The sequence below is a fragment of the Tympanuchus pallidicinctus genome, unplaced genomic scaffold (genome assembly GCF_026119805.1).
Source record: "Tympanuchus pallidicinctus isolate F22 unplaced genomic scaffold, pur_lepc_1.0 scaffold5, whole genome shotgun sequence".
Classification (NCBI taxonomy): Eukaryota; Metazoa; Chordata; class Aves; order Galliformes; family Phasianidae; genus Tympanuchus; species Tympanuchus pallidicinctus.
The window spans coordinates 1,997,489-2,021,884 of NW_026294769.1; the positions used below are offsets into that span (position 1 = coordinate 1,997,489).

General features: G+C 33.1%; 1 protein-coding gene across 3 annotated transcripts in view; it reads left to right on the forward strand.

Moving 5' to 3' along the window:
- Positions 1-24,396, forward strand: part of CDH10 (cadherin 10) — a 92,081-nt gene that overhangs the window by 56,900 nt on the left and 10,785 nt on the right. For all 3 annotated transcript variants that reach the window (XM_052703707.1, XM_052703709.1, XM_052703708.1), the window contains exons 4-9: positions 4,671-4,790; positions 5,366-5,533; positions 10,589-10,776; positions 13,342-13,595; positions 16,883-17,019; positions 19,048-19,169. In XM_052703707.1, coding sequence (XP_052559667.1) covers positions 4,671-4,790; positions 5,366-5,533; positions 10,589-10,776; positions 13,342-13,595; positions 16,883-17,019; positions 19,048-19,169 — 989 coding nt within the window. The remainder of the gene's footprint in view (positions 1-4,670; positions 4,791-5,365; positions 5,534-10,588; positions 10,777-13,341; positions 13,596-16,882; positions 17,020-19,047; positions 19,170-24,396) is intronic.

A 24,396-nucleotide genomic window follows, 5' to 3' on the forward strand; every position in this document is an offset into this window, starting at 1 on the left:
ACACTATTCTCTGTTCATGTCAGAATTTTATCAAAATGAATGACATGAACCTAACAGAATGGATTTTTATCCACTTTTTTTTATTTTTATTTAACTACTAAGTTCTGGCCTGTATCATGGAATTCAGTATTATGGAATGCAAGCTTCTATTTAGTGCAGAACTATCTTTATTTTGTATTTTGAGAGTTTTCAAAATATTCCCTTAAAATAATAATTCACTCATTCATTATACTACTGCAGATAAAATGTTAATTTCTAAATATCCAGAAAACGTCCACAGTAGCTTCAATATTTTTTATCTATTATTACTGTTTTAATTATTGCCACTGCATCCACTACTCAATCAAATAGTGCATTTAGATACTTTATACATACAGGTGTTATAATTTTTCTACTTTGGTTAATGTTTAAATAGTAAGAAAATAATGAAAGATAATAGCAAAGCTCTACAGCAATGCATGAAAGTGAAATACAAATGTTCTGTTCTTAAGAAAATATTTCCGTCTTCTTGTGAGTTGTGATTGAAACATTAAGAAGTCATCATTCAGCAATAATTTTTTTGTATTCACAAATGGAAGGCAGGGAAAGCAAATGTATTAGATTTTTGTAGATAGTATCTAAATCACCTAAAGTACCTAAAGGAGACATATAAGAAAGTGGTAAAGGGGCTCTATCAGGACAAGAAGCAATGACTTTGAACCAAAAAGGGGGCAGATTTAAATTAGACATTTTCTCAGCATGGTGGAACAAGTTGTCCAGAGAAGCTGTGGATCTCAGTCCCTGAAGGTGTTTGAGGTCGGGCTGGATGAGGCTTTGAGCATCCTGGTTCTGTAATTCTGTGACTGTATATTGGTCTGCACTGAAATTCCATCTGATGAAGAACTGAAAAGGCTTCCTTATTTATTGTTCTAAAATAGAAATAATAGTATATAGTAATACCAATTTTTACCGGTTTTGCTGATTGGATTACTAGAATAGTGCCTTTTAAAAAATGTAGATACCTTTAGGGAAAGCATATTTAAAGAACATTGCTGAATATTCTGGAGACACACGTCAAGATTTCAGTTGGATTAAAAGAAAAAAATCTTAGAGCTTCCACTTTCTTTTTCATATTGACTGTGGACTAAGGAAATTTAATACTTGGAGATAAAAGTAATGTAGAGATAAATCGTAGTCTAGGATTGCCTTGTTCATCTTTCTTTTGCTGCTCATTAATCATAGTAAAGGCAGGGATAAACGGGCTAACTTCAAGATCTCACATTTAGGTCAATAACCTTGAAGACATCTTGTTCTCCTGAAATTTTTCTGCAGATATTTTCCCTTCTTTCACTTTTTTTTTCCCCACTTTCTTACAATGAAATTCTTCTGGTTTTTACTACAGTCTGCTGTTCTGCCTCTTCTTCACTCTCCATATCTTCTTGATCAAGACTTCTTTTCAGAACAGTACACCACTTCTGTTATTTGATGTTGTTTCTCTGTTCATCTATGGTAGCTAGATACAATTTAATCATTATTTATCCTTATTTCATTCTATATCTTCAGTGCTAAGCAAAATTTTATGAATCTTTTTCCCAGAAGCACTTTGCATTTCTATCTGTTGTGCTCCCCAGCAGCTATTTTCCACTTATGCATTACAGATAACAATATACTCTTCAGTGTGAACTCCCATTGGGTTTACATGTGATCTACAGATTTGGTCTCCCACAGTTAGCTTGTCATCCCTAACTGTGGCTAACTTTTTGTCTTCAGACAGCATTTTGAGTTACTATTGTTTGGGTTTCTGCCCAGGCTTTTTGCGCACTCCCTCATTAGTGCTGCTTCAACAACTTCCAGAGCTTAATCCTTTTCTTCTGCCATACCATTTATCTCATTACACTCGCTTCTTTTTTTAATATTACCAACATTTTTCTTTACTCTCCTTTTCATAGTTCTCACACCAAATCTTTTGTATTTCATGACTTGCAATTTTATAATGTTAATAACAGATTATGAAAAACGTGGTCATACTGCATATTTAGATATTTTACAAACCATCTTAAAAGAACCATTTTAGCATTACAAGCATCTCCTGACTTCCTTGTTTTCAGCTTATTATTTTCCAAGTTATGGTATGACCATGTAAGCAAAGTTTGCTGACATAGACTTATCTGAATATGCAACCCTTTCCACTTCTGTTATTCTGCTGTATTAAATACTTTGTTACAGGGGAGAACAGATCTCATTATTTCCTCTTTTCTACCAGAAAGAACAAAAGGTTTTTGCTAATTCAACTTGTTACTTGAATGGATAATTTACCACTGAGGGCAGATGTTTTTAAATAGTTCATAACTCACTTGAGTATAGGAAATAAGTTACAAATTCAGCTCTACAATATATACCTGCTGTTTATATTCCCCTCCTTGCTCCCAGTTAATTATCTTCAGTGATTCGTCTCTAATATTTCTATATCATAAATACACGGTGAGGCTGAAGTCATTAATGCTTATATGTTGTCTGGAGATGTTCACAAGGCAACCATTTAAAAGGGGCAAGTGTATTAATTACTGTTATAGTATCAGACACTAGGGAAATGCAAAGTATAATTAAAATCATTTTCAAATATGCCTTCTGACAATTGCAATAATGTGACAAATGGCAGTTTGTTTCTGGGCCTAGCATGCATCCATGTAATTCTAGTTTACTGTGTAGTGAAATTTACAAGAATATGAGAAGGAAGTTATATAATTCAAAGTCTTATTCATGCCTGAGTTATACTATAGCCACATTCGTCGTAATGTCATCGCTGTGTCCCTTATGTCCTATTGTAGAGTTCAGATTAGCCTTTGGATCCTGAAGATTCTCACATAAAAGGCAGAGAGCAAGACTTGGACTAAATGGCGAGGACTAAGTTCACATCTCAAATCATCACGAATGATCAAAATCAGTGCCTTGGGATGTCCAAACTTCAAACTGGTGCATACAATATACTACTAGTATTGAGTTATCAGTTGTCTTCAGCGACTTCAGTGAATGAATATAAAGTAGAAGAATTTTTTTTTTTATAATGACATGTTACTCTGCATTTGCTTATGAAAAGTATTTGCCAGTTTGTGGAGGAAAGAGAAAGGATTATATCCTGAAAGCTGTGTACATAAAAAGAAAATGATATCACACTGAAGAAGTACTTGTCTGTATTCATTTAGTTTTTTTTTTTCTATTGTTTTATTATTTTAACTCGTGGAACTAAGGTTAGTAAACATTATTTGTTCTTATCTTTCTTTTACACAATACTACTCTGCTACTTCAGAGCAAGTAATGTTTAGGAGCTAGCATGCACAATAGCACAGCAGTTTGCTGTGTGCTAGGATGGTCTAAGCAGTGCATTTCAGATTCAATGAAATACTCCTTATTCAACCACAAGGCCTCTGTATATTTTAACAGAAATATCTTTAACAGATTTAAGATAGAATTTTGTGTGGCCTATGAGACACTCGTGAATCAGAAATTGGCCAAGTTTTTAAGAGAGCTCTCCCAACAGTATTTTAGTTAACAAATGTTCTCATTTTCACCCTATTCTGGATGCTTACTAAAACAGTCATTAGTTCTTTGGAAAGTATTCAAAGCTTCCTTTTTTTTCTTTTTTTCATTATATTTGTGCAGCTTTTTTAATTTTTTAATTTTGTATTTGAGGCTCTGTTCTGTTAAATCAATGATTCATTCTGTTTTAAAATCAGTAATAATGTTGCTAGGAATTTGCCTGTTATTGACTTCTTTATGAGATGCAAGTACCTTTAGGGCCTTGCTGACATAAGCATTTCTGTTCTAATACAGTTGAAACCTAAACATTTCTGAAAACTCATCACTGACTAGTAAGTTAGGCACATTATTATATCATTGATACTGGCAAAATTGTTCACATGACTGAACAACTGATTTATCAAAAGTAGATCTGTCATCAACTTGTGAGTTCTCAGAGAAACAGACAAAACTTAGCTTTTATTTCTATTTATGTATGTTTTCCTATGCATGTTATGCATAGGAAATATGTAATGTAGCTCTGAGAGGGAATAAATAGTTCTTCCATGTTACTTCAATTTACAGATGCTTTATTTCAGAATATTGGGCAGTATTTAGTTGAAAAGATACAACTGAGGTAAACAAGACCTTATGACAGTATTTCTTCTGCTAATATCTGTTTTTCCACTTAAAGGACAGGTAGAACTGATGACTAGTTTTTTCCAACTTCTGATGACCTATTTAAACATCTTTTTTGTCACTAATGTAAAACATTAGTTGACAACAAAAGCAAAACAAAAGAAAACATAAATTGTTCTGTGGAATGAAAAGCAGAGATCTATTGCAATAAAAATGAACGTGTCCTCTAATAACAGAAAGTGAGTACGTAAGTATGAATGAATGCTAGCAAAGTAGGGATAAGAATTCAACCACTGCTACCATTTACCTTTATTAATTGCATCCTAATTACATTTGTGGGATTATGGAAGTTTAGATGTAATTTATATAGAATGGAACAGAACAGTGCAAGTCTGAAGTTGATTTTAAGATGATAAACATATCTGAAAAATGCAGCATTAAATGAAAATTTCTGTGGGGTCTACTCAAATAGAAATTAAAGTTCTTGGATCTCTATTTAGTACCATGTGAAACTAAGCTGACTTTTGATGCTTAAGGTACCTCCGTCGTGCAAGTCACAGCTACGGATGCCGATGACCCTTCGTATGGTAACAGTGCCAGAATCATTTACAGCATACTTCAGGGACAGCCATATTTTTCTGTGGAACCAGAAACAGGTAAGGAAACTTGCTCTTTCATTTTGAAAATCACCCTGAGAAAAATTTAAAAGCTAACTGAAATGAAATAATATATTTCGCTCTTTTCATTATAACTTATTGTGAGTTTTTACATTTATAATAAGAACTATTATTACTGTTAATGCTATGAAGCGTAAGTAATGTTACAGTGGTACAATTGAAATGGCTACAACAGTTTGAGGATCTAATTGATAAAGGCAAGAAGAAGGATTTGTGTACCAGAAAATGTTGCTTGGGTTTTTCTTACAGTTCTTGTTAGTCTAATAACGTGTTCTTTCTACCCACTAGCCTTGTCTTGTGTAAGTATCTTGAATCATCTTTAGCTTGAGATGTAAACTTGAAAGGGAGCTGTGATGTAGAATGAAGGGGTATTTTTTTAACAGATTGTACTGAAGACTATTTATAAAGCTTATGAACATAAATTTATACTTTAAAGCATGAAATGAATATTTTAAAAATGCATTTCACAGACTAATACAAAAAAGGATGCAGTAGATTGCTGCATGTCAAAAATAAAAGGATGATTAACAATTTTTGTTTGCTCTTTATTTAAGGCATCATCCGGACTGCTTTACCAAATATGAACAGAGAGAACAGGGAGCAGTACCAAGTGGTTATCCAGGCAAAGGACATGGGAGGCCAGATGGGTGGATTATCAGGGACCACCACTGTGAACATCACTTTGACTGATGTCAATGACAATCCGCCTCGATTTCCCCAGAGTAAGCTGCACTTAATTGTTGTCCTGCAGTATAAGAGCTTCAAACTAAAGAGTTAAGCAATGACCATCTGGTTTAATTTACGGTAAATCTAGATTACAGGGCACACATGAACAACAACAACAAAAAGGCTTATATACTGATTTATGCACTATTATTAAAGCAGAATATTAAATGTTACAGCACTTGTTTGTTAGGAAAACATTTACATGATCAGCTATAGAGATGGCAGGCCTAGGATACCTTCCAGTTCTATGCGAAAGGGTGAGATGTGAATTCATAAGAGCATTAGAGCAGTGTTTTTCTTTCCCCATAGGTATTATTTAATTCCTAGAGATTCCCCTACCAGAAAATAAAACATGTAGTTGTTGCAGATATACAGAAATGTTTGAATTGTATTATCTGCTTAAATATTTAATCATGGAGAACCTGGAAAAGGAATTACTTGAAGGAAATCAAGTAGATTTGTACTTCTCTACTTATAGTGCTCCACAATCTGATAGACGTCCAAAAGGGAAGTAAATGACATTTAACTTATTTTTTTGATTACTTATGCTGTCCAAAGCATTTTATACTGATTTTTAACTTTTGATAGTATAGCTATCAAGGCATTTTATCTTCAAATGAAAGTATGAAACCATTATTAGTCTCTACTTAATGTGGAAATTTTATCTAACTAGAAATTCATTAAGGTTTTGTATTTTAAATGTTGTATTAAAACATTTTGCATGTATTGAATTCATAATATTTGCAAAATGGTTTGATCATAAACAATTTAGGTTATCCTCAACAAAACAGATTTTCTTCTTTGTAACTCCACTAAATCCAGTAGTTACTGACAATCATCTTCCAGGCTCAAAATAAGTGACATTGGTTCTAATGGCTCTGACTTTATTATGTTCTTTATGGTACAAATTGAGTATGCACTTTTGTTCAATTTAGCATTGTAATTAAAGCATATATGTGTTTAGCTAAGATGGTTATCAGCATGGGACTTAAAATACACTCAAATAGGAATATCACAAGCAACTGAATGTTTATAGTTTGTGCATAGCTACGCAAACCCTATTCTGAACAGAATTTATTGTTAATTTTTCTTTTTATGTCCTGTATCCCCACAGTGTTTTAAAGTATTAAATATGCAGTTAAGCCTTCCCTGTTCTCTACTCTCTTCTTCCTTCCTTGTTGTCCTTCTGTTTTGTTCTTCTTGTTTCTTAAATATTGTGTCAAATTAATACCTAAAGCAGCGGAATCAACTTTCTAGACTGTGTTTACATGACTTAAGTGGTAGTCCACCATCATATTCATTGGACTCAGATGAGGATCTGGTGTAGCATCCCAGGAATATATGTGCACTTTTCTGATTCTGTATGAATCAGATGGGACCTTTTGTTTAAATTAATTTTAATTCTTGGTGGGCTTTCGTTTTACTTTGTTTTTCTCTCTGCCATGCCAACTACAAACATTTCACTAGAAATGAAATTTAAAATATTTATGAAGGTTAATGTAATTTCACTTGTTATAACGAAGTTGAAAGTCAGTGGTTACTTTTTTTTTAAGAATCTTTATTTTAATCTCTAAATAGAATTCAGTGAGACTGTGAGAACTGATGCCTGTTCAGTTCTGTCCTACTAATAACAGACTCCTGTTAGGTTCATAAGATTATTGTATTCTTCCAAAATATATCAATTATTAAAAATTTTCATATGTTTTCATAGGACTCAGGAGCATAAAAGGATGAATTAAACTTCTCCCACAAAGAAACGCACTGGAATTAAGAAAAACTATGAAAACTATGAAAACAGCATTGATTCCTCTTTGCCCTAATGTAGAGAACTGGGGCCTCTTCAGATTAATTTTCCACTCTTAAAAATCCCCTTAAAAGTGTATCTATATCAGTGACTGTTCCTCTAAGTGACTGTTCTTCTGTGATCACATGCTGACATTTAGCACAAAATCTTTCCTATGCACCCACTCCAACAGCTGCACAACCTTTCTGTGCTGGAGGCCATGAGTTTGGACACAGTACTCCAGACAGGGTCATACAAGGACAGTAGAGGGGATCAGTCACCTCCCTCTTCTTGCTGGCCAACCTTGTTTTGGTGTAGCCCAGAGAATTCTTAGCCTTCTGGGCTGTAAGCACACACTGCTGGTTCATCCACCAGGACTCACAATCCTTCTCTGTAGGATTGCACTCAATGAGTTCTTCTCCCAGTCTGCACACATATCTGGGATTGCCCTGATTCAGGCTCAACACGTTCCATGTGGCCTTGTTAAACTTCATTAGTTTCACATGGGTTCCATTTTCAATTCCATCCAGGTCTCTTTGGATGGCATCCCGTTCTATTGGGTCAGCTGCACTGCTCAACTTGGTCCTGTTAGCAAACTTGATGAGAATGCACTCTATCCTCCCTGTGTGTTAAAAAACACTTGCTCCAAAATTGACCCTTGGGGGGTTCTGGCTACAATCAACCAAACAATTCTGTATTCACTGAATAGTCTACACTTCAAACTCATCTCTCTTTAAATTAGAGATAAGGATGTGATGCATATCTTGCATAAGACCAGACAGCTTACATCAGTTGCATTTTTTTTGTCTACTGATGCTATTGCTCCATCATAGAAGACTATGAGATTGGCAAGGTGTTATCTGCCCTTGGTGAACCTTGCATGTGCTTTATCTCTTCCAGGAGAATCCACTCTATGATCTTCCCAGGCACAGATGTGAGGCTTACCAGCCTCTAGTTCCCCAAGTCTTCCTTTGTCCTTTTCAGTACCTGGGGGTTTCACCTGGCAACCTCAACTTTTTAAATAAGATGGAGAGTGGCTTGAACAACTAAATCAGCTCTCATACTCTGGCCACTGCTCAAAAAGTTCATCAATCTGGGCACACTTGCACCCATGACATCCTGCTCATCCTTCATGGCTGATTCTGGAATTCCCCACAGCTGAAGGTCTAGCAGGTCTTTCGCTCCTGTGAGTGTGGCACATAAGCAGGGCAAGGCCTCTCAGTCTGGGTTTCTTCTCAGCCTGCCCATTGTGACAGATGGTCACCCTGTTTGTGTCAATAGAGCACTCTACTGTTCTCAGATCAGACGAAAGTGGCACCTTTTGCCCTTCCTGCTCTGCCTTCACAAACTTGTTATCAAGGTTCTGAACAGCAAGGCAATTGAAGACAGTTTTAGGATCATTGTTTCAACTGTCATACTTCCAACTGTTTTCCAGAAGTAAAGATACTGTGTACACTGACACAATATGTAGACAATCTTTCACCTTGCTTCTACTCTCTTTGCCATACGGAGAAGCTTTTTTCTTCTCCATCTCAGGATTCTTTTAATCTTTACCAACATCTGCAAGAATATAACTCCCTGGAATAAATGCAAACAATATATGACTCTCACTGGTGAAGAAGAACAATGAAACAAAAGGGATTTACAGTAGAGTTCTGAAAGACTAATCTAGTTTGTGTAGTTATGTTCTGATACAGTGGGTAAAGTTACAGTATCTCCCATGCTTAATGTCCTAAATAATTTCTAGTCATCAGTGACAAAAATAATAAAAGACAATATTTTATAATATGGTGCAGATTTCTATTAATGTATAGTTTCAACATAAAATTAAAATCATCTGTCAGATGATAGATTTCTTGTTATTTTCAGCATCTGTATCCACTGTGTATCCATTTGTACTTAGCACTTTATAGATAAATTAACAAGTTGGGCATTACAGTAGAAGTCAAGCTAGTGCCCACAATGCACTGATTGGGGATGTAGTTTTAAGCACACAAAAAACAAACAACTGAAAAGAATAGCTGACAAACAATAAGGCTTATTACAACATACAAAATATTTGCAAAAAGTGCAGTCTTTCACTGTAGTCTCACACAGGACTAAATAAACACTAAATGCGAGCAGAGGCTTTTTTTTTTTAACATTAACAGATTACACAGAGATTAAACACTAATGTAGCGAAGTACACAGATTTAGGTTTTAGATAAAGGTAATGAATATGTCAGAGCAAATACAAGACAAATCACTTGACTGAAACACCAAAAATCAACTGCACAGAAATTAATTCATATGAATAGAATATGGAGTGTTTATGGTCATAAAGTATTAATTCTGGTGTTGTATACCAGTTTCATATCAAAAGCTGCTGAAAATTGTAAGAAATTCAATTTTACTCTTTACTAATCAATATTTAGTAAATAAAGTATATGTGAATGTGTTTGAGGCTTTTTTTTAGATTTTATTTCTTTTTTCATATTGGCAACTACAAATAATGGCAAAGTAATACTGCAGAATAAAAGAAATTCTTAAACTTTTGAGTTAAAAAGAGTGCTTCTGTTTTTTAGGTCAGTCTCCTCAAAAACAGAAGCAGTACTTTTGTCACTATGTAGTTGCCTTGCAACATACTTTAATAAAAGAAATTGAAAATCCTCACTTCTGTTTTTCTGAGGATATGTTGGGGTTGGGCCACTGCCATTCCCCCTAATTCTTTCTGATCACACATAATTATTAATTTCCTTTATTGATTTCCTTACTTGGATATATGCATGCTACTTCCTGAGTCCACATACTTGTGGATTTTCATAACTTTTCCCCCTGTTTATTTAATACTTTACCTGGTTATCTAATTTTGAAAGTCAAAATTTCAATTTGCTTCTTATACTTGGCGGGAGAAGTCAGGGAAGTTTTGGTGCTTCTATTGCTTTCATGGTTGTATAGATGTAAAATGTATCCCAAAAGATTCACATTAAATACTATGTGAATTAAATTATGCAAATTAAAAAAAATGCGATCAATTATTTTCTGGAAAATAAAAATAGAAAATAAAAGGCCTTTTCAACTATTTTTCTAGGATTTTTTTCTCTGATTTTGTTTTTCTACTGTTTTCACTCTTCTACCTGAAATTCTCCTCTACAGAATTTTTTGCCTCAAATACATTACAAACGAAAATCTCGAGAATAAAAAATAAACACAATTCTGCACATGATGTTACTTAATGCATGTGTAATGGCTCATGGGGCTCCTGAGTGGCTCTTTGTCTCTTTGACAGGTACCATCCACCTCCGCATTCCTGAGTCTTCTCCAGTCGGGACAGCTATTGGCAGCGTCAAAGCCACAGATGCAGACATTGGAAAAAATGCAGAAGTAGAGTACAGAATTGTAGATGGTGATGGGACAGATATGTTTGACATTGTAACGCAGAGGGACACACAGGAAGGCATCATTACTGTGCGGAAGGTGCCTATTAAAAAGTTTCACTGAATGGCTTTGTTGTCAATGCTATGGACCAAGTGTTCCTTCTAAAAAAGTACTTAGGTCATGTGATGTTGATTCTAATGCTTAATATTTGCAAATATTTCCCCACTGGTGACTCAATGGTACTGTTTCCCTTCAAGATGAACTAGAAATGACACAGGGAAGCAATATCAGTGAGACACAGAGATGCAGGTTTAAAGCATAATTGCCAGCTAAGTATGCAAAAAAATAGGCCATTCACAGCGTTAGTACTAATTATTTCTGTGATTTCAAATATATTTATCTAATATTCATGCAAGCTATTCTCTTCAGCAATCAATATGCAGTTAACTCACTACTGAATAACATAGGCTTTCCTTCTTTCAGATTGTCATTCGCTCAGTTTCAATTTAGGAGACCAATATATGCCAAGAAACATAATTACAATTGTGGAAACTACCACAAGCTATATTGTTTTATTCCTGTTTCGGACAGGTCAGCTGGTACACACAAGTAGTGCATAATAATAGTGTACTTGTTTTAGAGCTAGCTTTAGTTCTGTTTTCTGTCGCTAAGCACTTTCATAGGTGTAAGATCTCAGAGATAGAAATGTCATTCTCCTGGTCCTCAACAATTTTTCCTCCAGAAGTGCCTCAGTCCTTTTCTTTGGGATTTTGAGCATTTCTAAAGAATCTATGCAGTATTTCTGACACAAAATAACACCTTAAGCATTATGTAACAAACAAAACACTACTATACCACAGCATCCCTCTCCCAATCTCTTGCTAATGACAACCAAGGTAAAGATACATTCTGCAAAGACCACAGTGAATTCCTTTTTGTAATCTATGTTATTTTGTGTTCTTTCATTGAAATTTATCTAGGAAGGTTTGAAAATACCTAGTTAGGGACCAGATATTTTTCCTTTTCCTAGAAATATGCGAAGGTTTGGCCTGTTTCTTTCTTGCTTGCTTGAGGTTTCCCACACAAACTTCTATTATATTAAATCAATAAAATATTTAAAAAATACACTAACAACTGGATGAAATGTGAGAAATTTATGTTATAAGGTATCAGCTCCAAAAATGTCACCAATGACATTATACTATATGAATTATAATGAATAAATTCTTCTAGTTTTGACATTAGCAACCTGACACGTTCAGAAATTACCAGGATGCTTTCTTGTATTGATAAGTAGCTTATCATTCAGAGAGCACAGACAACTATTTTAACAAGCAAGGAAAAAAACATGCTCAGACTGTTCTATTTTGAAAGTATTTATTATTTACACACTTTATGATTTCAGTTTTCACTAGTGATTAACTACAAAAAAACTGGTGTTTCTCTACCAAGTCCATCAGTTTCTACATATCAGTGTAAGAGAAAGATTAAATAATTGCTTAACTTCATTGTTGCTGTGTCACAATTTTATATATTTGGAGAACATGTCTTGTTTTACTCTAGGCTGGAAGGCAGCATCCCTTAACAGCAGTGTGCTGTGCTTTAAAGATAATGCCAGTAGTCACATGTTTAGCTTATATAACAACACTATGAAGCACTTCCTACATATATTCTTAGATACTCTTTCTTCTGCTCTGACTGCTTTCAAAAGAAAGTTTGAAGCAGCATGAAGACTACAGTTTGTCTGGACTGCATCCTTCTGCTCTAGGCTGTCTTCCTAGCACCTTGCACGAACAATATTTGTATTTAAAGGCAGCAAAGACAAAAGAAACAAGTTTTCTACCACCCATTTTTGATTAAGGAAAATGATTTTTGTATCTCCATGAGATGTATAGGGAATTAAGGAAGTATGATTTATTAGCTAATACTTTCCATCTATAAGAGTTGGAAATATTTGAAGGAACAGATGAACGTTTTTTTTTTTTTTTTCTTGTATCTACAATTGTTTCTAGCCTTAAGCCTTTTGATTCCATTTTAAAAAGGAACTACTGACAAAAATGTTAAATCTATTTTGCGGAAAAAAAAAAAAAAAGATGTTTCAGGAAATTCAGTGATGAGGAACAGAATTAAGCTCTTACTACATATAAAGCACTTTGAATCCCTGGTCTTAAAAAAAAAGAAATTACCACTGATTTTGAAGGCAGGTATTTGTTTGACAATTAAAATACAGAGTTTTGAGGTGTGTATATTTTTTGAATAATATCACTATTATGCACCTTGTTCTGCAATGTCAGAATTTTAAATCAGTATTTTAAGACTTTTAAATGCTTATAACATTATTTCATATTCCTATGCTTGTGAAAGAACTGCAAAATTCACCAAATGATTAGTAAATTTGTGCTGAGAAATCTTTCTGCAACTGGTGTTATTTCAAGTATTATTTAGTTACAGAAACTCCCCTTAAAATTTCTGAAAATTCTGAAAAACTGAGATTTCCTTAGTAGGGAAAGTGATTTTTACTCTGGAAAATTTGAACTGTGTTAGGGTTCTCCCAACTTGGAACAAGATCTGTGAAGGCTTCAGTCTTTGTTTTACTGTATGTATAGATCAACTTTTGTTCATACGTAATGTAATTTACTAGATTATCATCATCTTCACTTTTAGCCATTGGACTATGAGACAAGAAGGCTTTATACCTTGAAAGTAGAAGCTGAGAATACCCATGTGGATCCACGCTTCTATTACCTTGGGCCTTTCAAAGATACAACTATTGTGAAAATTTCTGTAGAGGATGTAGATGAGCCTCCTGTCTTCAGTAGATCTTCTTACCTTTTTGAGGTTCATGAAGATATTGAGCTGGGGACAATAATAGGAACGGTAATGGCACGAGATCCTGATTCAGCTTCAAGCCCTATAAGGTAATCTCCTATTCTCTGTAAAGAAAGAAATTTGGTAAAGAAAACATTGGGACATGGTAGAAGGTGCTAATGTTCTTTCTCATATTTACAAGTGTGCCAACCAGAGTTGAAAATGATGCTATCTATTTGTAAGCCTCAGACACTTCAGAGAGCAGGTGTTCACTTACACACAAGACAGAGAATAAACGCTTCTTAGTTTAATAAACTTCCTATCTCAGAAAATTTAAAATTACACACTGATTTCAAGTAGGCTCTTCAGGACTGCTTGCTTTAGAATATGAAAAATTGCAAAACTAGTGTATGGGTGAGGGATTTCACTTTTTTTGCCATTAAGTCCTGGAAAATATGCAGCGCCAAGCTCTGGTTCTTGCTATACAGGCTACCAATGTGATTGGTACACAGAATAGATTTATCCTGGTGTTTACTCGAATTCCCTAAGAAATTAGTCACTCAATGATTAATCATCAGAATATCTCTTCTGTGGATATTGCTTGATGCTATTTGCTAGATCACATCTAGCTGGATATAGTTAACTGTATCTTGTTTAGTTAGTTAGTTAGTTAGATTACTGTTGCTACAATACATAAGTTTTAAGAAACAGATAAGACGAAGCTGTCCTAGTTGGATATGTCTTGCCTGAAATGCCTAACAAAGTACAAAAACTATATTTGGCAAAAAAAAAACCCACATTATTTACTAACTTTGAAGTAAATTGTCACATGCAGCTGAATGAGGCCCAGGTGGAAAAAACTGTATTAGGAATTGAAATTGAATCTAATTTTCTCCTATGGTGATTTAAGTGTATGGAAAAATAGCAGATGAAAGTGCCAAGCCTCTAAAATTGTAGAATATATAAATAACTTAGCAATGCATCCTTATTCACTCTAATTTCATGAGACAGTTGACAATTTTAGCAGTTATGTTTCATAATTGTGAGTGGAAAAGGAACAAACTTGGCACTTTTACTCATTTTGTTGCTAACACAACTCAATGAACTGAAGGACTTTATTTCCTTCATCAGTATTACTTACAAAGAACAGCAATTTAAAAAGTGTTTTATATAATTTTTCTGTGTTCTGTTGATGTCTTAAGACATTCCCCTTAAGAAAATAACTTAGAAGAGGCAGGTTGGCAAAATGAAAATAATGATGGGGAAAAATCATACAACGAAGGGGTCTGTTTAGATTTAGTTAACTACAAAAAGAAAATTAAAAACTCTGATAATGTTCTTCATGGTACACACCTTTTTTTTTTTTTTTTTTTTTTTTAACCTTTCTTTTAATGCTACACAGTTAAAGACAGAAACTTTAAAACAATTCACACTGCATAGCTCAAATTCTTCTCTTGTATTCTCTTGTATTCTCTTCAGTATTTGCTTTGTCTCTCAACTTCAAAGAATAATCAGGTACATAGAGTAAGTTTTTACAAGATTTTACCTCTACCAACACCAATATTAAATGCAAAGTAATATGTATTCACCCCTAACCTGAAGAGCTGACCAAAATATTTTTGAAGCTGTCATATTATTTTGGCATTAAGACAATTTGTATATTTAAATGCTAATGTTTAATTTAAAAAATCATAGCTTCAGTTTGTAAAATTAATTCAGGTTTTAACTTTCTTTTTAAATACTTTTTTTCAAATATTAGTTTCTGTTAATTAAAATTCTAAATAAGTTCAAGTTCCCATAAATTTATTGTTTGCATTTTCCTCTTTCAGTATTTTTTTAAATTTCTATTCAATGAATGGAGGGTTTTTTGAAACTAATAATCCCAGTAGAATTTGCAAGCCATTTGAAGTGGGTAAAACTATGTGACCTAAAATGAGAGATATCAAACATGAAACAGCATAGAATTCCACAATCAGACAATATGGCAGAGATTTTGGAAACTGTAAAGCGATTATTGCCTATTGAAAAAAAAAAACCAAACAAACAGATTATTGTCAAAATAAGTTATTTTCTTCTTTAAATCTCCATGGATGAAGAAAATCAGTTTTTTATCATATAAACAGAATAGTCATACATATAATTTCTCTGAAAAATATAAGATTTTGTTAAATTCTATAACTTACTTACAGACAACTGGGTGAGGAAAAAAATTACTTGAGCAAGTTTTTCATATAGTTTCAGAAGATTTTTGACAGTTCTTTAATTTTTCTTTGTTTAAGTTTAAGTTTTCTTTAATTTTGTTCTTGTTTTGTTTTTACTCATTTTGGTGTTGATTTGGATTGTTTTTTTTTTCTTAATAGTTTTTACATATTTATTTTGTTGAAAGTGATGAAATGTAGAAATAAAATTCACCAAACTGTTACAGATATTTTCATATTGCACCATTTTTCAATTTCACTCAATCCAATTAAATATTATATGTAAAAATTGGCACACTTAATGAAATGTTTAGGTCAGTCATAAAAGTTAATAAAAACATAAATGACTATTTTTAACACATTGCACAATAAATTGACCCAATACTGCCAGAATTAGACAAATGATCTTTATTTTATAAAATCTTACATTTTACTCCACATCAAAGGTTTAATCTTAACTTTGAAGGCAGTGTTGAATATTAGAAAAAAATGAAGTAAAGAACAGTTCACTGATCATAGTTTGACATATCTGTCATTTTGTGATAGAAGAAATTGTTTCCTGAAGATTTATAGCAACTATAACACCATGGAAGATTCTTTAACATTCATAAAAGTTAAATTTCTGCATATGATCTAATTTTTATGGATTTTTTTTTTTTAATTCCATCTCTGTTAATTTAACATATCCTAAAGCACAGAAATGGAGTTTATAAGAGGACTTTTGAAAAGCTCAGAAATTAGCTGTCAGTCTCAGTCTGAAGGAACTGAACATCAAAGAGAATTTTCCTTTCAAGATTAAAACAATTCTTTAATTCTTATATTGAAATTTTGACTTCATTTTTTTTTTGTGATCTTCATGCCTGTGAATGTTCTGATGAATATTACACTGCTATATCATACTTATAACTTATGAAATCTTTCAATTTTTATTCCTCATTCTAGAGAGCTAATCATGAGAATTTTTACAAATTTTTACAAATTTGCATGTACAATTTTAGATATAATCACTACATTAACCACCAAAGATCAGGAGGAGAAAAGAAAGGAAGCACTTCATTTACGGAAACTGAATATTTGTGTTACAAAAAGCAATCTTTTCAATATAATGCAGAGAACCCAACAGCTGTATCGACTTTTGAAACAAATGCTTTCTTCCATTTTTTATTAATTAACAACATTTATTCTTTCTTTGAATATAGGTTTTCTCTAGATCGTCATACAGATCTAGACAGGATATTTAATATTCATTCTGGAAATGGATCCATCTATACTTCTAAGCCACTGGATCGTGAGATATCACAATGGCACAATCTCAGTGTTATAGCAGCTGAAATCAGTAAGTTAGTTTGGTATTTTTTCACTCAATTTCCCTAGCCTTTCCACTCCAATATGTGAGATATTCTGGGGAATTAAGTTGGGTATAGCTAACAGCAGCTATATCCATCTAGCATTTTTCCACCTCATCTTTTTCTAATAATGATCATTAATATCCAAGCTACTTCTGAAATGTTATTCAATTAAATAAATTGTTTCCTCCCTTTACTTTGAGGAAAATGGCAGGATTTTGATGTTACAGTAGCAGAGTTCAGGACTGTAATCTTTGTTTTAAATATATATATATTGTTTTCTTCTTTTTTTCAGGGAAAAAAAAATCTTTTACCTACATCTACAATTCTTGGAATCAATACATCTTAAAAGTTAGCTAGGTTACACTTGACCACTAAACTACAACATTTCTTGGACTATTCAAATTATAGCCTTGTAGATATTTTCACGTTGAACGTACAAAGAAAGATGAGGTCCTGCTAGACAGTTGAGATTAAAACTAATACTCCTGCAAGAAAATTTTCTAAGTGACGAAAGTCAGAACTTTGAAATAGCTAGAGTGGATCTTATGCTTTCAAAGCCACTGAATTTTTAGGGTTAACTCTACATCACTACAAAAAGCAGAAATTGCTAATCAGCAGTGAAGTATGGTTGGAAGGAACTACAATGCAAAGAATTCAGTGGAACACCACATACACTCATTTGACCACTCTTAGCCTTCCTAGTCCTATTTCTGTAGTCAGGACCCCAGGCGTTTCCTGCCATGGGTTGGTTATACCTAGCACATCCAGTAGCTATACATTTTTCTGACAATGCATGTTCCTAAGTTTGCTCTATTTCACATCCCTGCCCACTACTTTAAGAGCAATACTCAGAAGTACTTATATAGTAAAGAAACTCATAATTTTATGCCTCTATCATAACATTAAATTATTTCCTTGTCAGGATAGTTTGAGAGAATTTACACTGTAGACCTACGTAGAGTAGCTAAACTTCTCCAAAGGAATACATTAGTTCTGGAGAAAGTATGGAAGGAGGAAATTAGTTTAAAAATGTTAACTCTGAAGCATGACTCAGTCAGAGAGCAACTATAAGAATAGAACATATTTGGAAAGTTAATACAAAAATGCAAAAGGATGTGAAAACTGTGTCCAAAACCTGCCATTTTAAACATTTCAGCATATTAAAGGATCAACATCACACTCTCCAACAAAAATGTTGTAAGTTACATGTGAAGTTGACATCAGTTTTTCCTAAATGTTTCATGTTTTATTTGTTGCATCTTAAAAGGAAAATAAAACCAAAACAAACAAAAAAATCCCAAGTAATTTTGAATAATTTATATTGCTATTTATCTATTCCATTAAAGTAGCAAAATCATACAGTTTTTAAGCTCTTGGATATCTAGCACAATTTCAAGTAGTAGCTGCATTTTTAGTCTAAGGCATTATTTCAGATTCTTTGTACGTCAGATTGATCTGCAAGGGAGCACATTCTAAATGATACTAAGGTCAGAACATTTGAGGAGATGGGTTAAAACCAACAACAGTAACCATTTCTAAGGTCTGAAAAATTATATTTGTATTTTTTAAGGCAATTTAAACATAAAAACTCTAATTGGTTCTCATTTTTATTGGTATACTTTGACTTTTTTTAATTTTCTCCCTGCTTACTAAGGCATAGAAGAGGTTTAATAATAGGTCTCTTTTATGTTAAACCAATTGCAAATCATTTTATAATTCAAAACTTTATATCAGAAAGATACACTTGAATCCACAAAATAAATTTGTCATTATAGCAATGGACATATTTTCTATGTGCTATATTTACATTGAACACCAGCAGTGGCAGCCACTAATTTCTTGTAAATGTCTTAATTGCTCACTAGATTCAAATACATACATTTTTTTAATCAAAATCATCCTCTTACTTTTTCACCAATTTCAAACCTAATCTTGAATATCTCTTGCTCATTAAATTTGGAAGATAGAATACTTTTAGTAGTAAGTTAAATTCATTCTTCTTTTTCTCTTGACAGACAACCCAAAAGATACTACTCGTGTTCCTGTTTATGTAAGAATTTTGGATGTTAATGACAATGCCCCACAGTTTGCTGTATTCTATGATACTTTTGTTTGTGAAAATGCCAGAGCTGGACAGGTATGACTTTGATAAAACACTTTCTACTGTCTCATTTGGCTACGGTACTCAATTGTTGATTATTCTTACCTGTTATTTAGGAGAAAATATGTCCAAAACATCTTTCAAATATTGAAAATGAACATAGCAGGTATCGTACTACGTGAGTCTTAAAGTGAAATATCAATTTATTTCAACAACAACAGCGTGTGAATTAGCACATTCCTCAACTTAATGCTGTAGTATTTTTGCCTATTTAGATCAGCTCAAGAAATATGGGTGTAATGCCGTTACCTTCTCAGAGAAAGCAAAATGTTGTACTTAATTATTGAAAAAAAGTTTTATCGATCTTTTCAATAACTCACAAGTGGCAAACCTTACATATAGTTCCATGCTAGTGGTGATTACACAACATATGCATCTGTCACACTTTCCTTTTCTTTTCTAATTGTAATATTTGTCTTTCATTATTCCAGCAAAAGTTTCTGAAAGTAAAGCACAAAATACGAATTTTTTTGCAATGGCAATATATGATTTTGATTTACTTCTTACAGACTACAGAAGGCATATTTGAATTTAAGTAGAAAGACTGCAGTGCTTAATACCTAGTTCCTAACAGGCAGCTGCATATTAGAAACACTAAGAACTGTTTGCCTATTACAGCACAGCATGTCCCAGAGCACAGTCAGACAGCAATAAATGCTTTAAAACAGTCACAGTAGAACCTCAGTGCAAGCATTTCAGATGGGAGATGTGTTAGTATCTCTTAACTGTTTCAGTCCTACAGGTATTACATTCAGTTTGCATCACAAGTTTTGCACTCAGGCTGCCATTCTTTTTTCTAAAGCAACAGTAGTCAGAAAGTACAACAAAGAACTTACATTTCATGGTTATAACATATTAAATACTTAAAAATATTAAGTAATATTTGCTATTAGTGGAATTTCAAGATGATTAGAGCTGTATAAACGGAAATCTTGGGCAAAACATCTAAAATTTCTGATAGTTATATTGTCTCCTGTGATAGTTGTATTGTTGCCTGTGTATACTAATATAAGATTTTAATTAATTCAAATTTTAGATATAGAATTAAAATTAAAAATGTAGAATACTGATTTTTTTCTTCCAGCACCAGCACCTTTGGCTGAAAAAAATCCCAGCGATGCATCAGTGCACAAATTAACCACAATTCTCTTCACATTCAGAAATGGCCGTCAGTTAAAAAAGGAAATAAGAAAGCACTTTAAATACTTACGTCTAATAAATAAGGAACTAAATGTATGTACAAAATTATACGTATTTATTTAAATTATAAAGCTCAGAAGGGTCTCCCTTGCTAGAACGAAGTGGCAATATTAGATATACTACATTATGATAACCAATTTTATTTATTATATAATTATAATAATTTAATAATCATTTAACACTGTCTGAATTTTTAAATAAGTCTTAAAATAAAATCAATTCACAGGAAGAGAAATGAAAAATTCAATTCAGGATAACAAGAATAATCTATTTGAATGTAATTATATTCTCGTTTACAGGTAGATCAGTAATGAGTCATTATTTTAGAATTCAGTCTGTCTTGAGGGATTGAATTAAATTAATCCATACTAAGTATGGCTTAGATCCTCCCACATCAGCTATTTCTCTTTCTGTTCAATTTTCTCCTCCTCTTTTTTTTTTTCCCCTTTTTTTTTTTTTTTCTTTTTCTTTTTTTTTCCTTTTTGACTGTTCACCATGCTTTGTTATTCTGGTCACTTTTATATATATATAAACATATATATCTGTGGGATTCTAAATTTATGTGAAATGGAATGTTACTGAGTAACAAACATACAGCCAATTGTATAGGCCTTGCAGTAACAGATCTGGATACACACAGGAGCACAGCAATGCTCTGGTCTTCTTAAAGACCATGCCCGTTTGCTGAAGGACTTCCTTCCTGAGCTAGACACAGCAGAGATGTAAACTGCATGTTTCCTTGCAGCTTTCAAAGACTTAGTCAGAAATAATTAGGAAAGTTGTGTTTTTATGTTAGGGTTTCCAAGTATGCAGTCTTCCTTTTATAAACCTTCATTTTACTGAATATATACATACCTACTATCTTTTTACTTGCTGCAGAATTATATAAAATCAGTCTATATCATTTTGAATTCTCTTTCAAAGATACTTTAAAATATGTATGATTTATTTTTTTCTTCTTTTTCCCTGAATCTTAAGTCCTCGTACGTTATACAAACAGACACGATTTCTTTCACCACTTCTTTTTTTATATTGCTTCTCATTAACTCATTTGAATCATATATTAAAAAAAATACCTTTGTTTCATCAGGAATATTTTTCCGACAGTAACATTGCTTAAAAATGGTTCAATGCTATAAAGCACCTGAGCTCCTCTGGATTGGCTCTGTCTTCCCATCAGGTGCTCAATCACTGTTTCAGGCCATATAGCATTTCTGCTACACATGGCTTTTGATATCTTTATATTTCCAACAATTTCATTACATTTTATATATTCCAGTGTTTATAGTGATGTCAGAATTTTCTTCTTGAACCATTTTATTCAATAATTCTCAACGCTTTACTCTGACTCATTACAGTAAAATAAAACTTTTGTAATGGAATTCAATATAGAATTTTCAAACAGGTTTTTTTGTTGTTGTTATTTAATAACATATTTTATGATTATTTGTTTATTTTTGCATAGAGTTTAAAAACAAATTCTTAGCTTATTTATGTAAAAAAAAAAATAATCATTTACATTTTCAGAAGACCTAAAAACCACAAAGCTGAGTCGTTTTGGAATAAACAACCAATGCAGCAACTGCCTTTCTACTTTTTTATCTTTTTTTCTAGTAGCTAGCAACATTCTTTGACTAGTTTGTTTCCTTATATTTCTGTCTGTTTTCAACTGGAGAAACTGTCTCATCTTTCCAGTTATTACTGCTTCTTGACACTGAGAAGCAACTTAGTGTGAGATTAATGGAGGTATCCCATAGTAAATTAATATGAGAAAATAATGCTTTGTACCATATAAATTGCATGAAACCATATAAATTGTAGGATTAATACAGTTGTTAACAATATCAGAAAATATATGCAAAAATGTGATAAAATGTTTCCACCTTCTGTTCATTTGTTTTGTTTAAGCTAACCCAAAGTCACACTCTCTCTCCCCACTTCCTATCCCACTGGAATTAAACAGATCAAAAAAGCACCAATTGTAATATTTGTGTTTTGATACACTGCTTGGAGCAATGAATAATTACCAGGCTTGCCCCTCATCATATCTCAAAAACAAATAAATTTCTGTCAACATTATATTCATATTAATACATATCATGTTATGCAAGAACCCCTTTGGATTAATAATGACATGGTGTCAGCACAATTACCAAAGGAGCTCCTCTAGCTGTGAAAGCTGTGAAGAACAATTTTATTACAAATTCGGGGAAAAACAACAACAACAAACACATAGCCAGATTTCTATTCTTTGAAATTCCATTGACAGTATTTAAACTTTCTGATACAAATAGCTATTTCTTGGTAGGCTTTCATAGGCTTTCATTTTCTTTCTGGAAGTCTGTTATGTTAAATCAATTTCTCATGAAAAGGCATAGGGATAGTAGACCTTGGTCATATTTTTTTTTCTTCAATGTCCCATGTAGTTCAGCAGGATTTGTAATTAGATATGAGTGCTTGGATAGATGCTTATTCATTTATTTAACATTATTTTAAAAAAATGATACAAAATGGTACAGACAAACTGAAGAGAATGAGAATTGAAAGCATTAATATTTCAGTATCATTCAGTTTCTCTAAGAAATAACAAGAATGTACATTACCAGCAGCATATATGCTGTAAGACAAAATATCTATATTTAAAATGTAATATTTAAAATGTAAATGTTTATATTTAGAATGTAAAATGTAACAGTAGGTGACCTGTAAGGCTGAGTTTACTGCCTACCACTTCAATTCTACTAAAATGTAGATTTATACTTAGAAGACACTGAGAAAGGAAAAGGCTACTAGGAGACTAATACACATCTTGATTACAAATAAAGAGGTGTACCCAATGAGAAACGTTGTCTTGTTCTTCAAGTGGATTTGCTTATATTTAACAGACTCTAAATAGTTACCCTGCGATCAATAACTGCCCAGAGGTTTCTGAGTCAGGCAAATAAGAATATACTAAAGGCTGTATGAGTCCTTTAAGCTTCAAGAATGAGTCTGTGTTAAGGAAAATACAAATACTATTCCAGGTGGCTGCCTAGCAACTGTGCAAAAGGGAAAGCTAGTACAACACAGCTCTCATGGTTAATTACATTCATAATTACTTCCATCAGTTCTGTGCCTGTAAACAGTTGGGTAATAATCAGATGAAAATCGTTGATTCATTGAATTTACCTGCAGAACACAGTGGTGGAGTATGCTTGAAGTGTTTAGATTTGTGAAAATGATTAAAAATTTGCGTGAACAAAGGCGCATTTTCATAATATGCATACAGTGCCCCAAGATGACTGAAACTGAAACACTGGAGCAGCAACCACAATAAATACAGGCTGAAAATCTGTAAAAGAACATTTACTGGAAGAATCACTGTCACATTGTGGTTGCTTGGACTAGGTTAGAAAACAAGATATGACTCCAACACAAGCCTTCATTAGACAGGACTTGGAGAATAGAAGGAACTAATGGCTAGTATGAAAAAACTGTAAACAGTGGCTGTTCTACAGAGTGGTTATCAGTGTCACTTCTTTGTTTTGACAAGAACCTGTGAAATAACGGACATTGAAGGAAACAAGTATAAAGGAGCTATTTTGACAACAAAAAACAGTAATGTACTTGAGAAGCATACTTCAACCTATCCTCAAAAAGAAGATGTGACAACTTTTTTTGCTCAAGTCAACAGAAAACAAGCCAAATAACGTTTTTGGACATGGAATCTTATCTGTCATCCAAGTCTCTGGTGGTGCTGTTATTCTCTTCAAGAGATATGGAATAGGCAAGCAAGAAAATCATCTAAAAACCTATATCACTGACGGTGGTCTACATCTGTATTTTAAGTGCTTTCTGGCAATATATCAGGAACCTGCTGGACAGGTCTTACTGGTATGTTGTAGCCATGTATTGTCTGAATACACTAGAAAATGTGCAGTGCTTTGAAAAGCTGACAGAAAGATGCTGCTTCCTTCAAAGACCACATGCACTGATGTAAAATAACTCCATGTACACTGTTGAA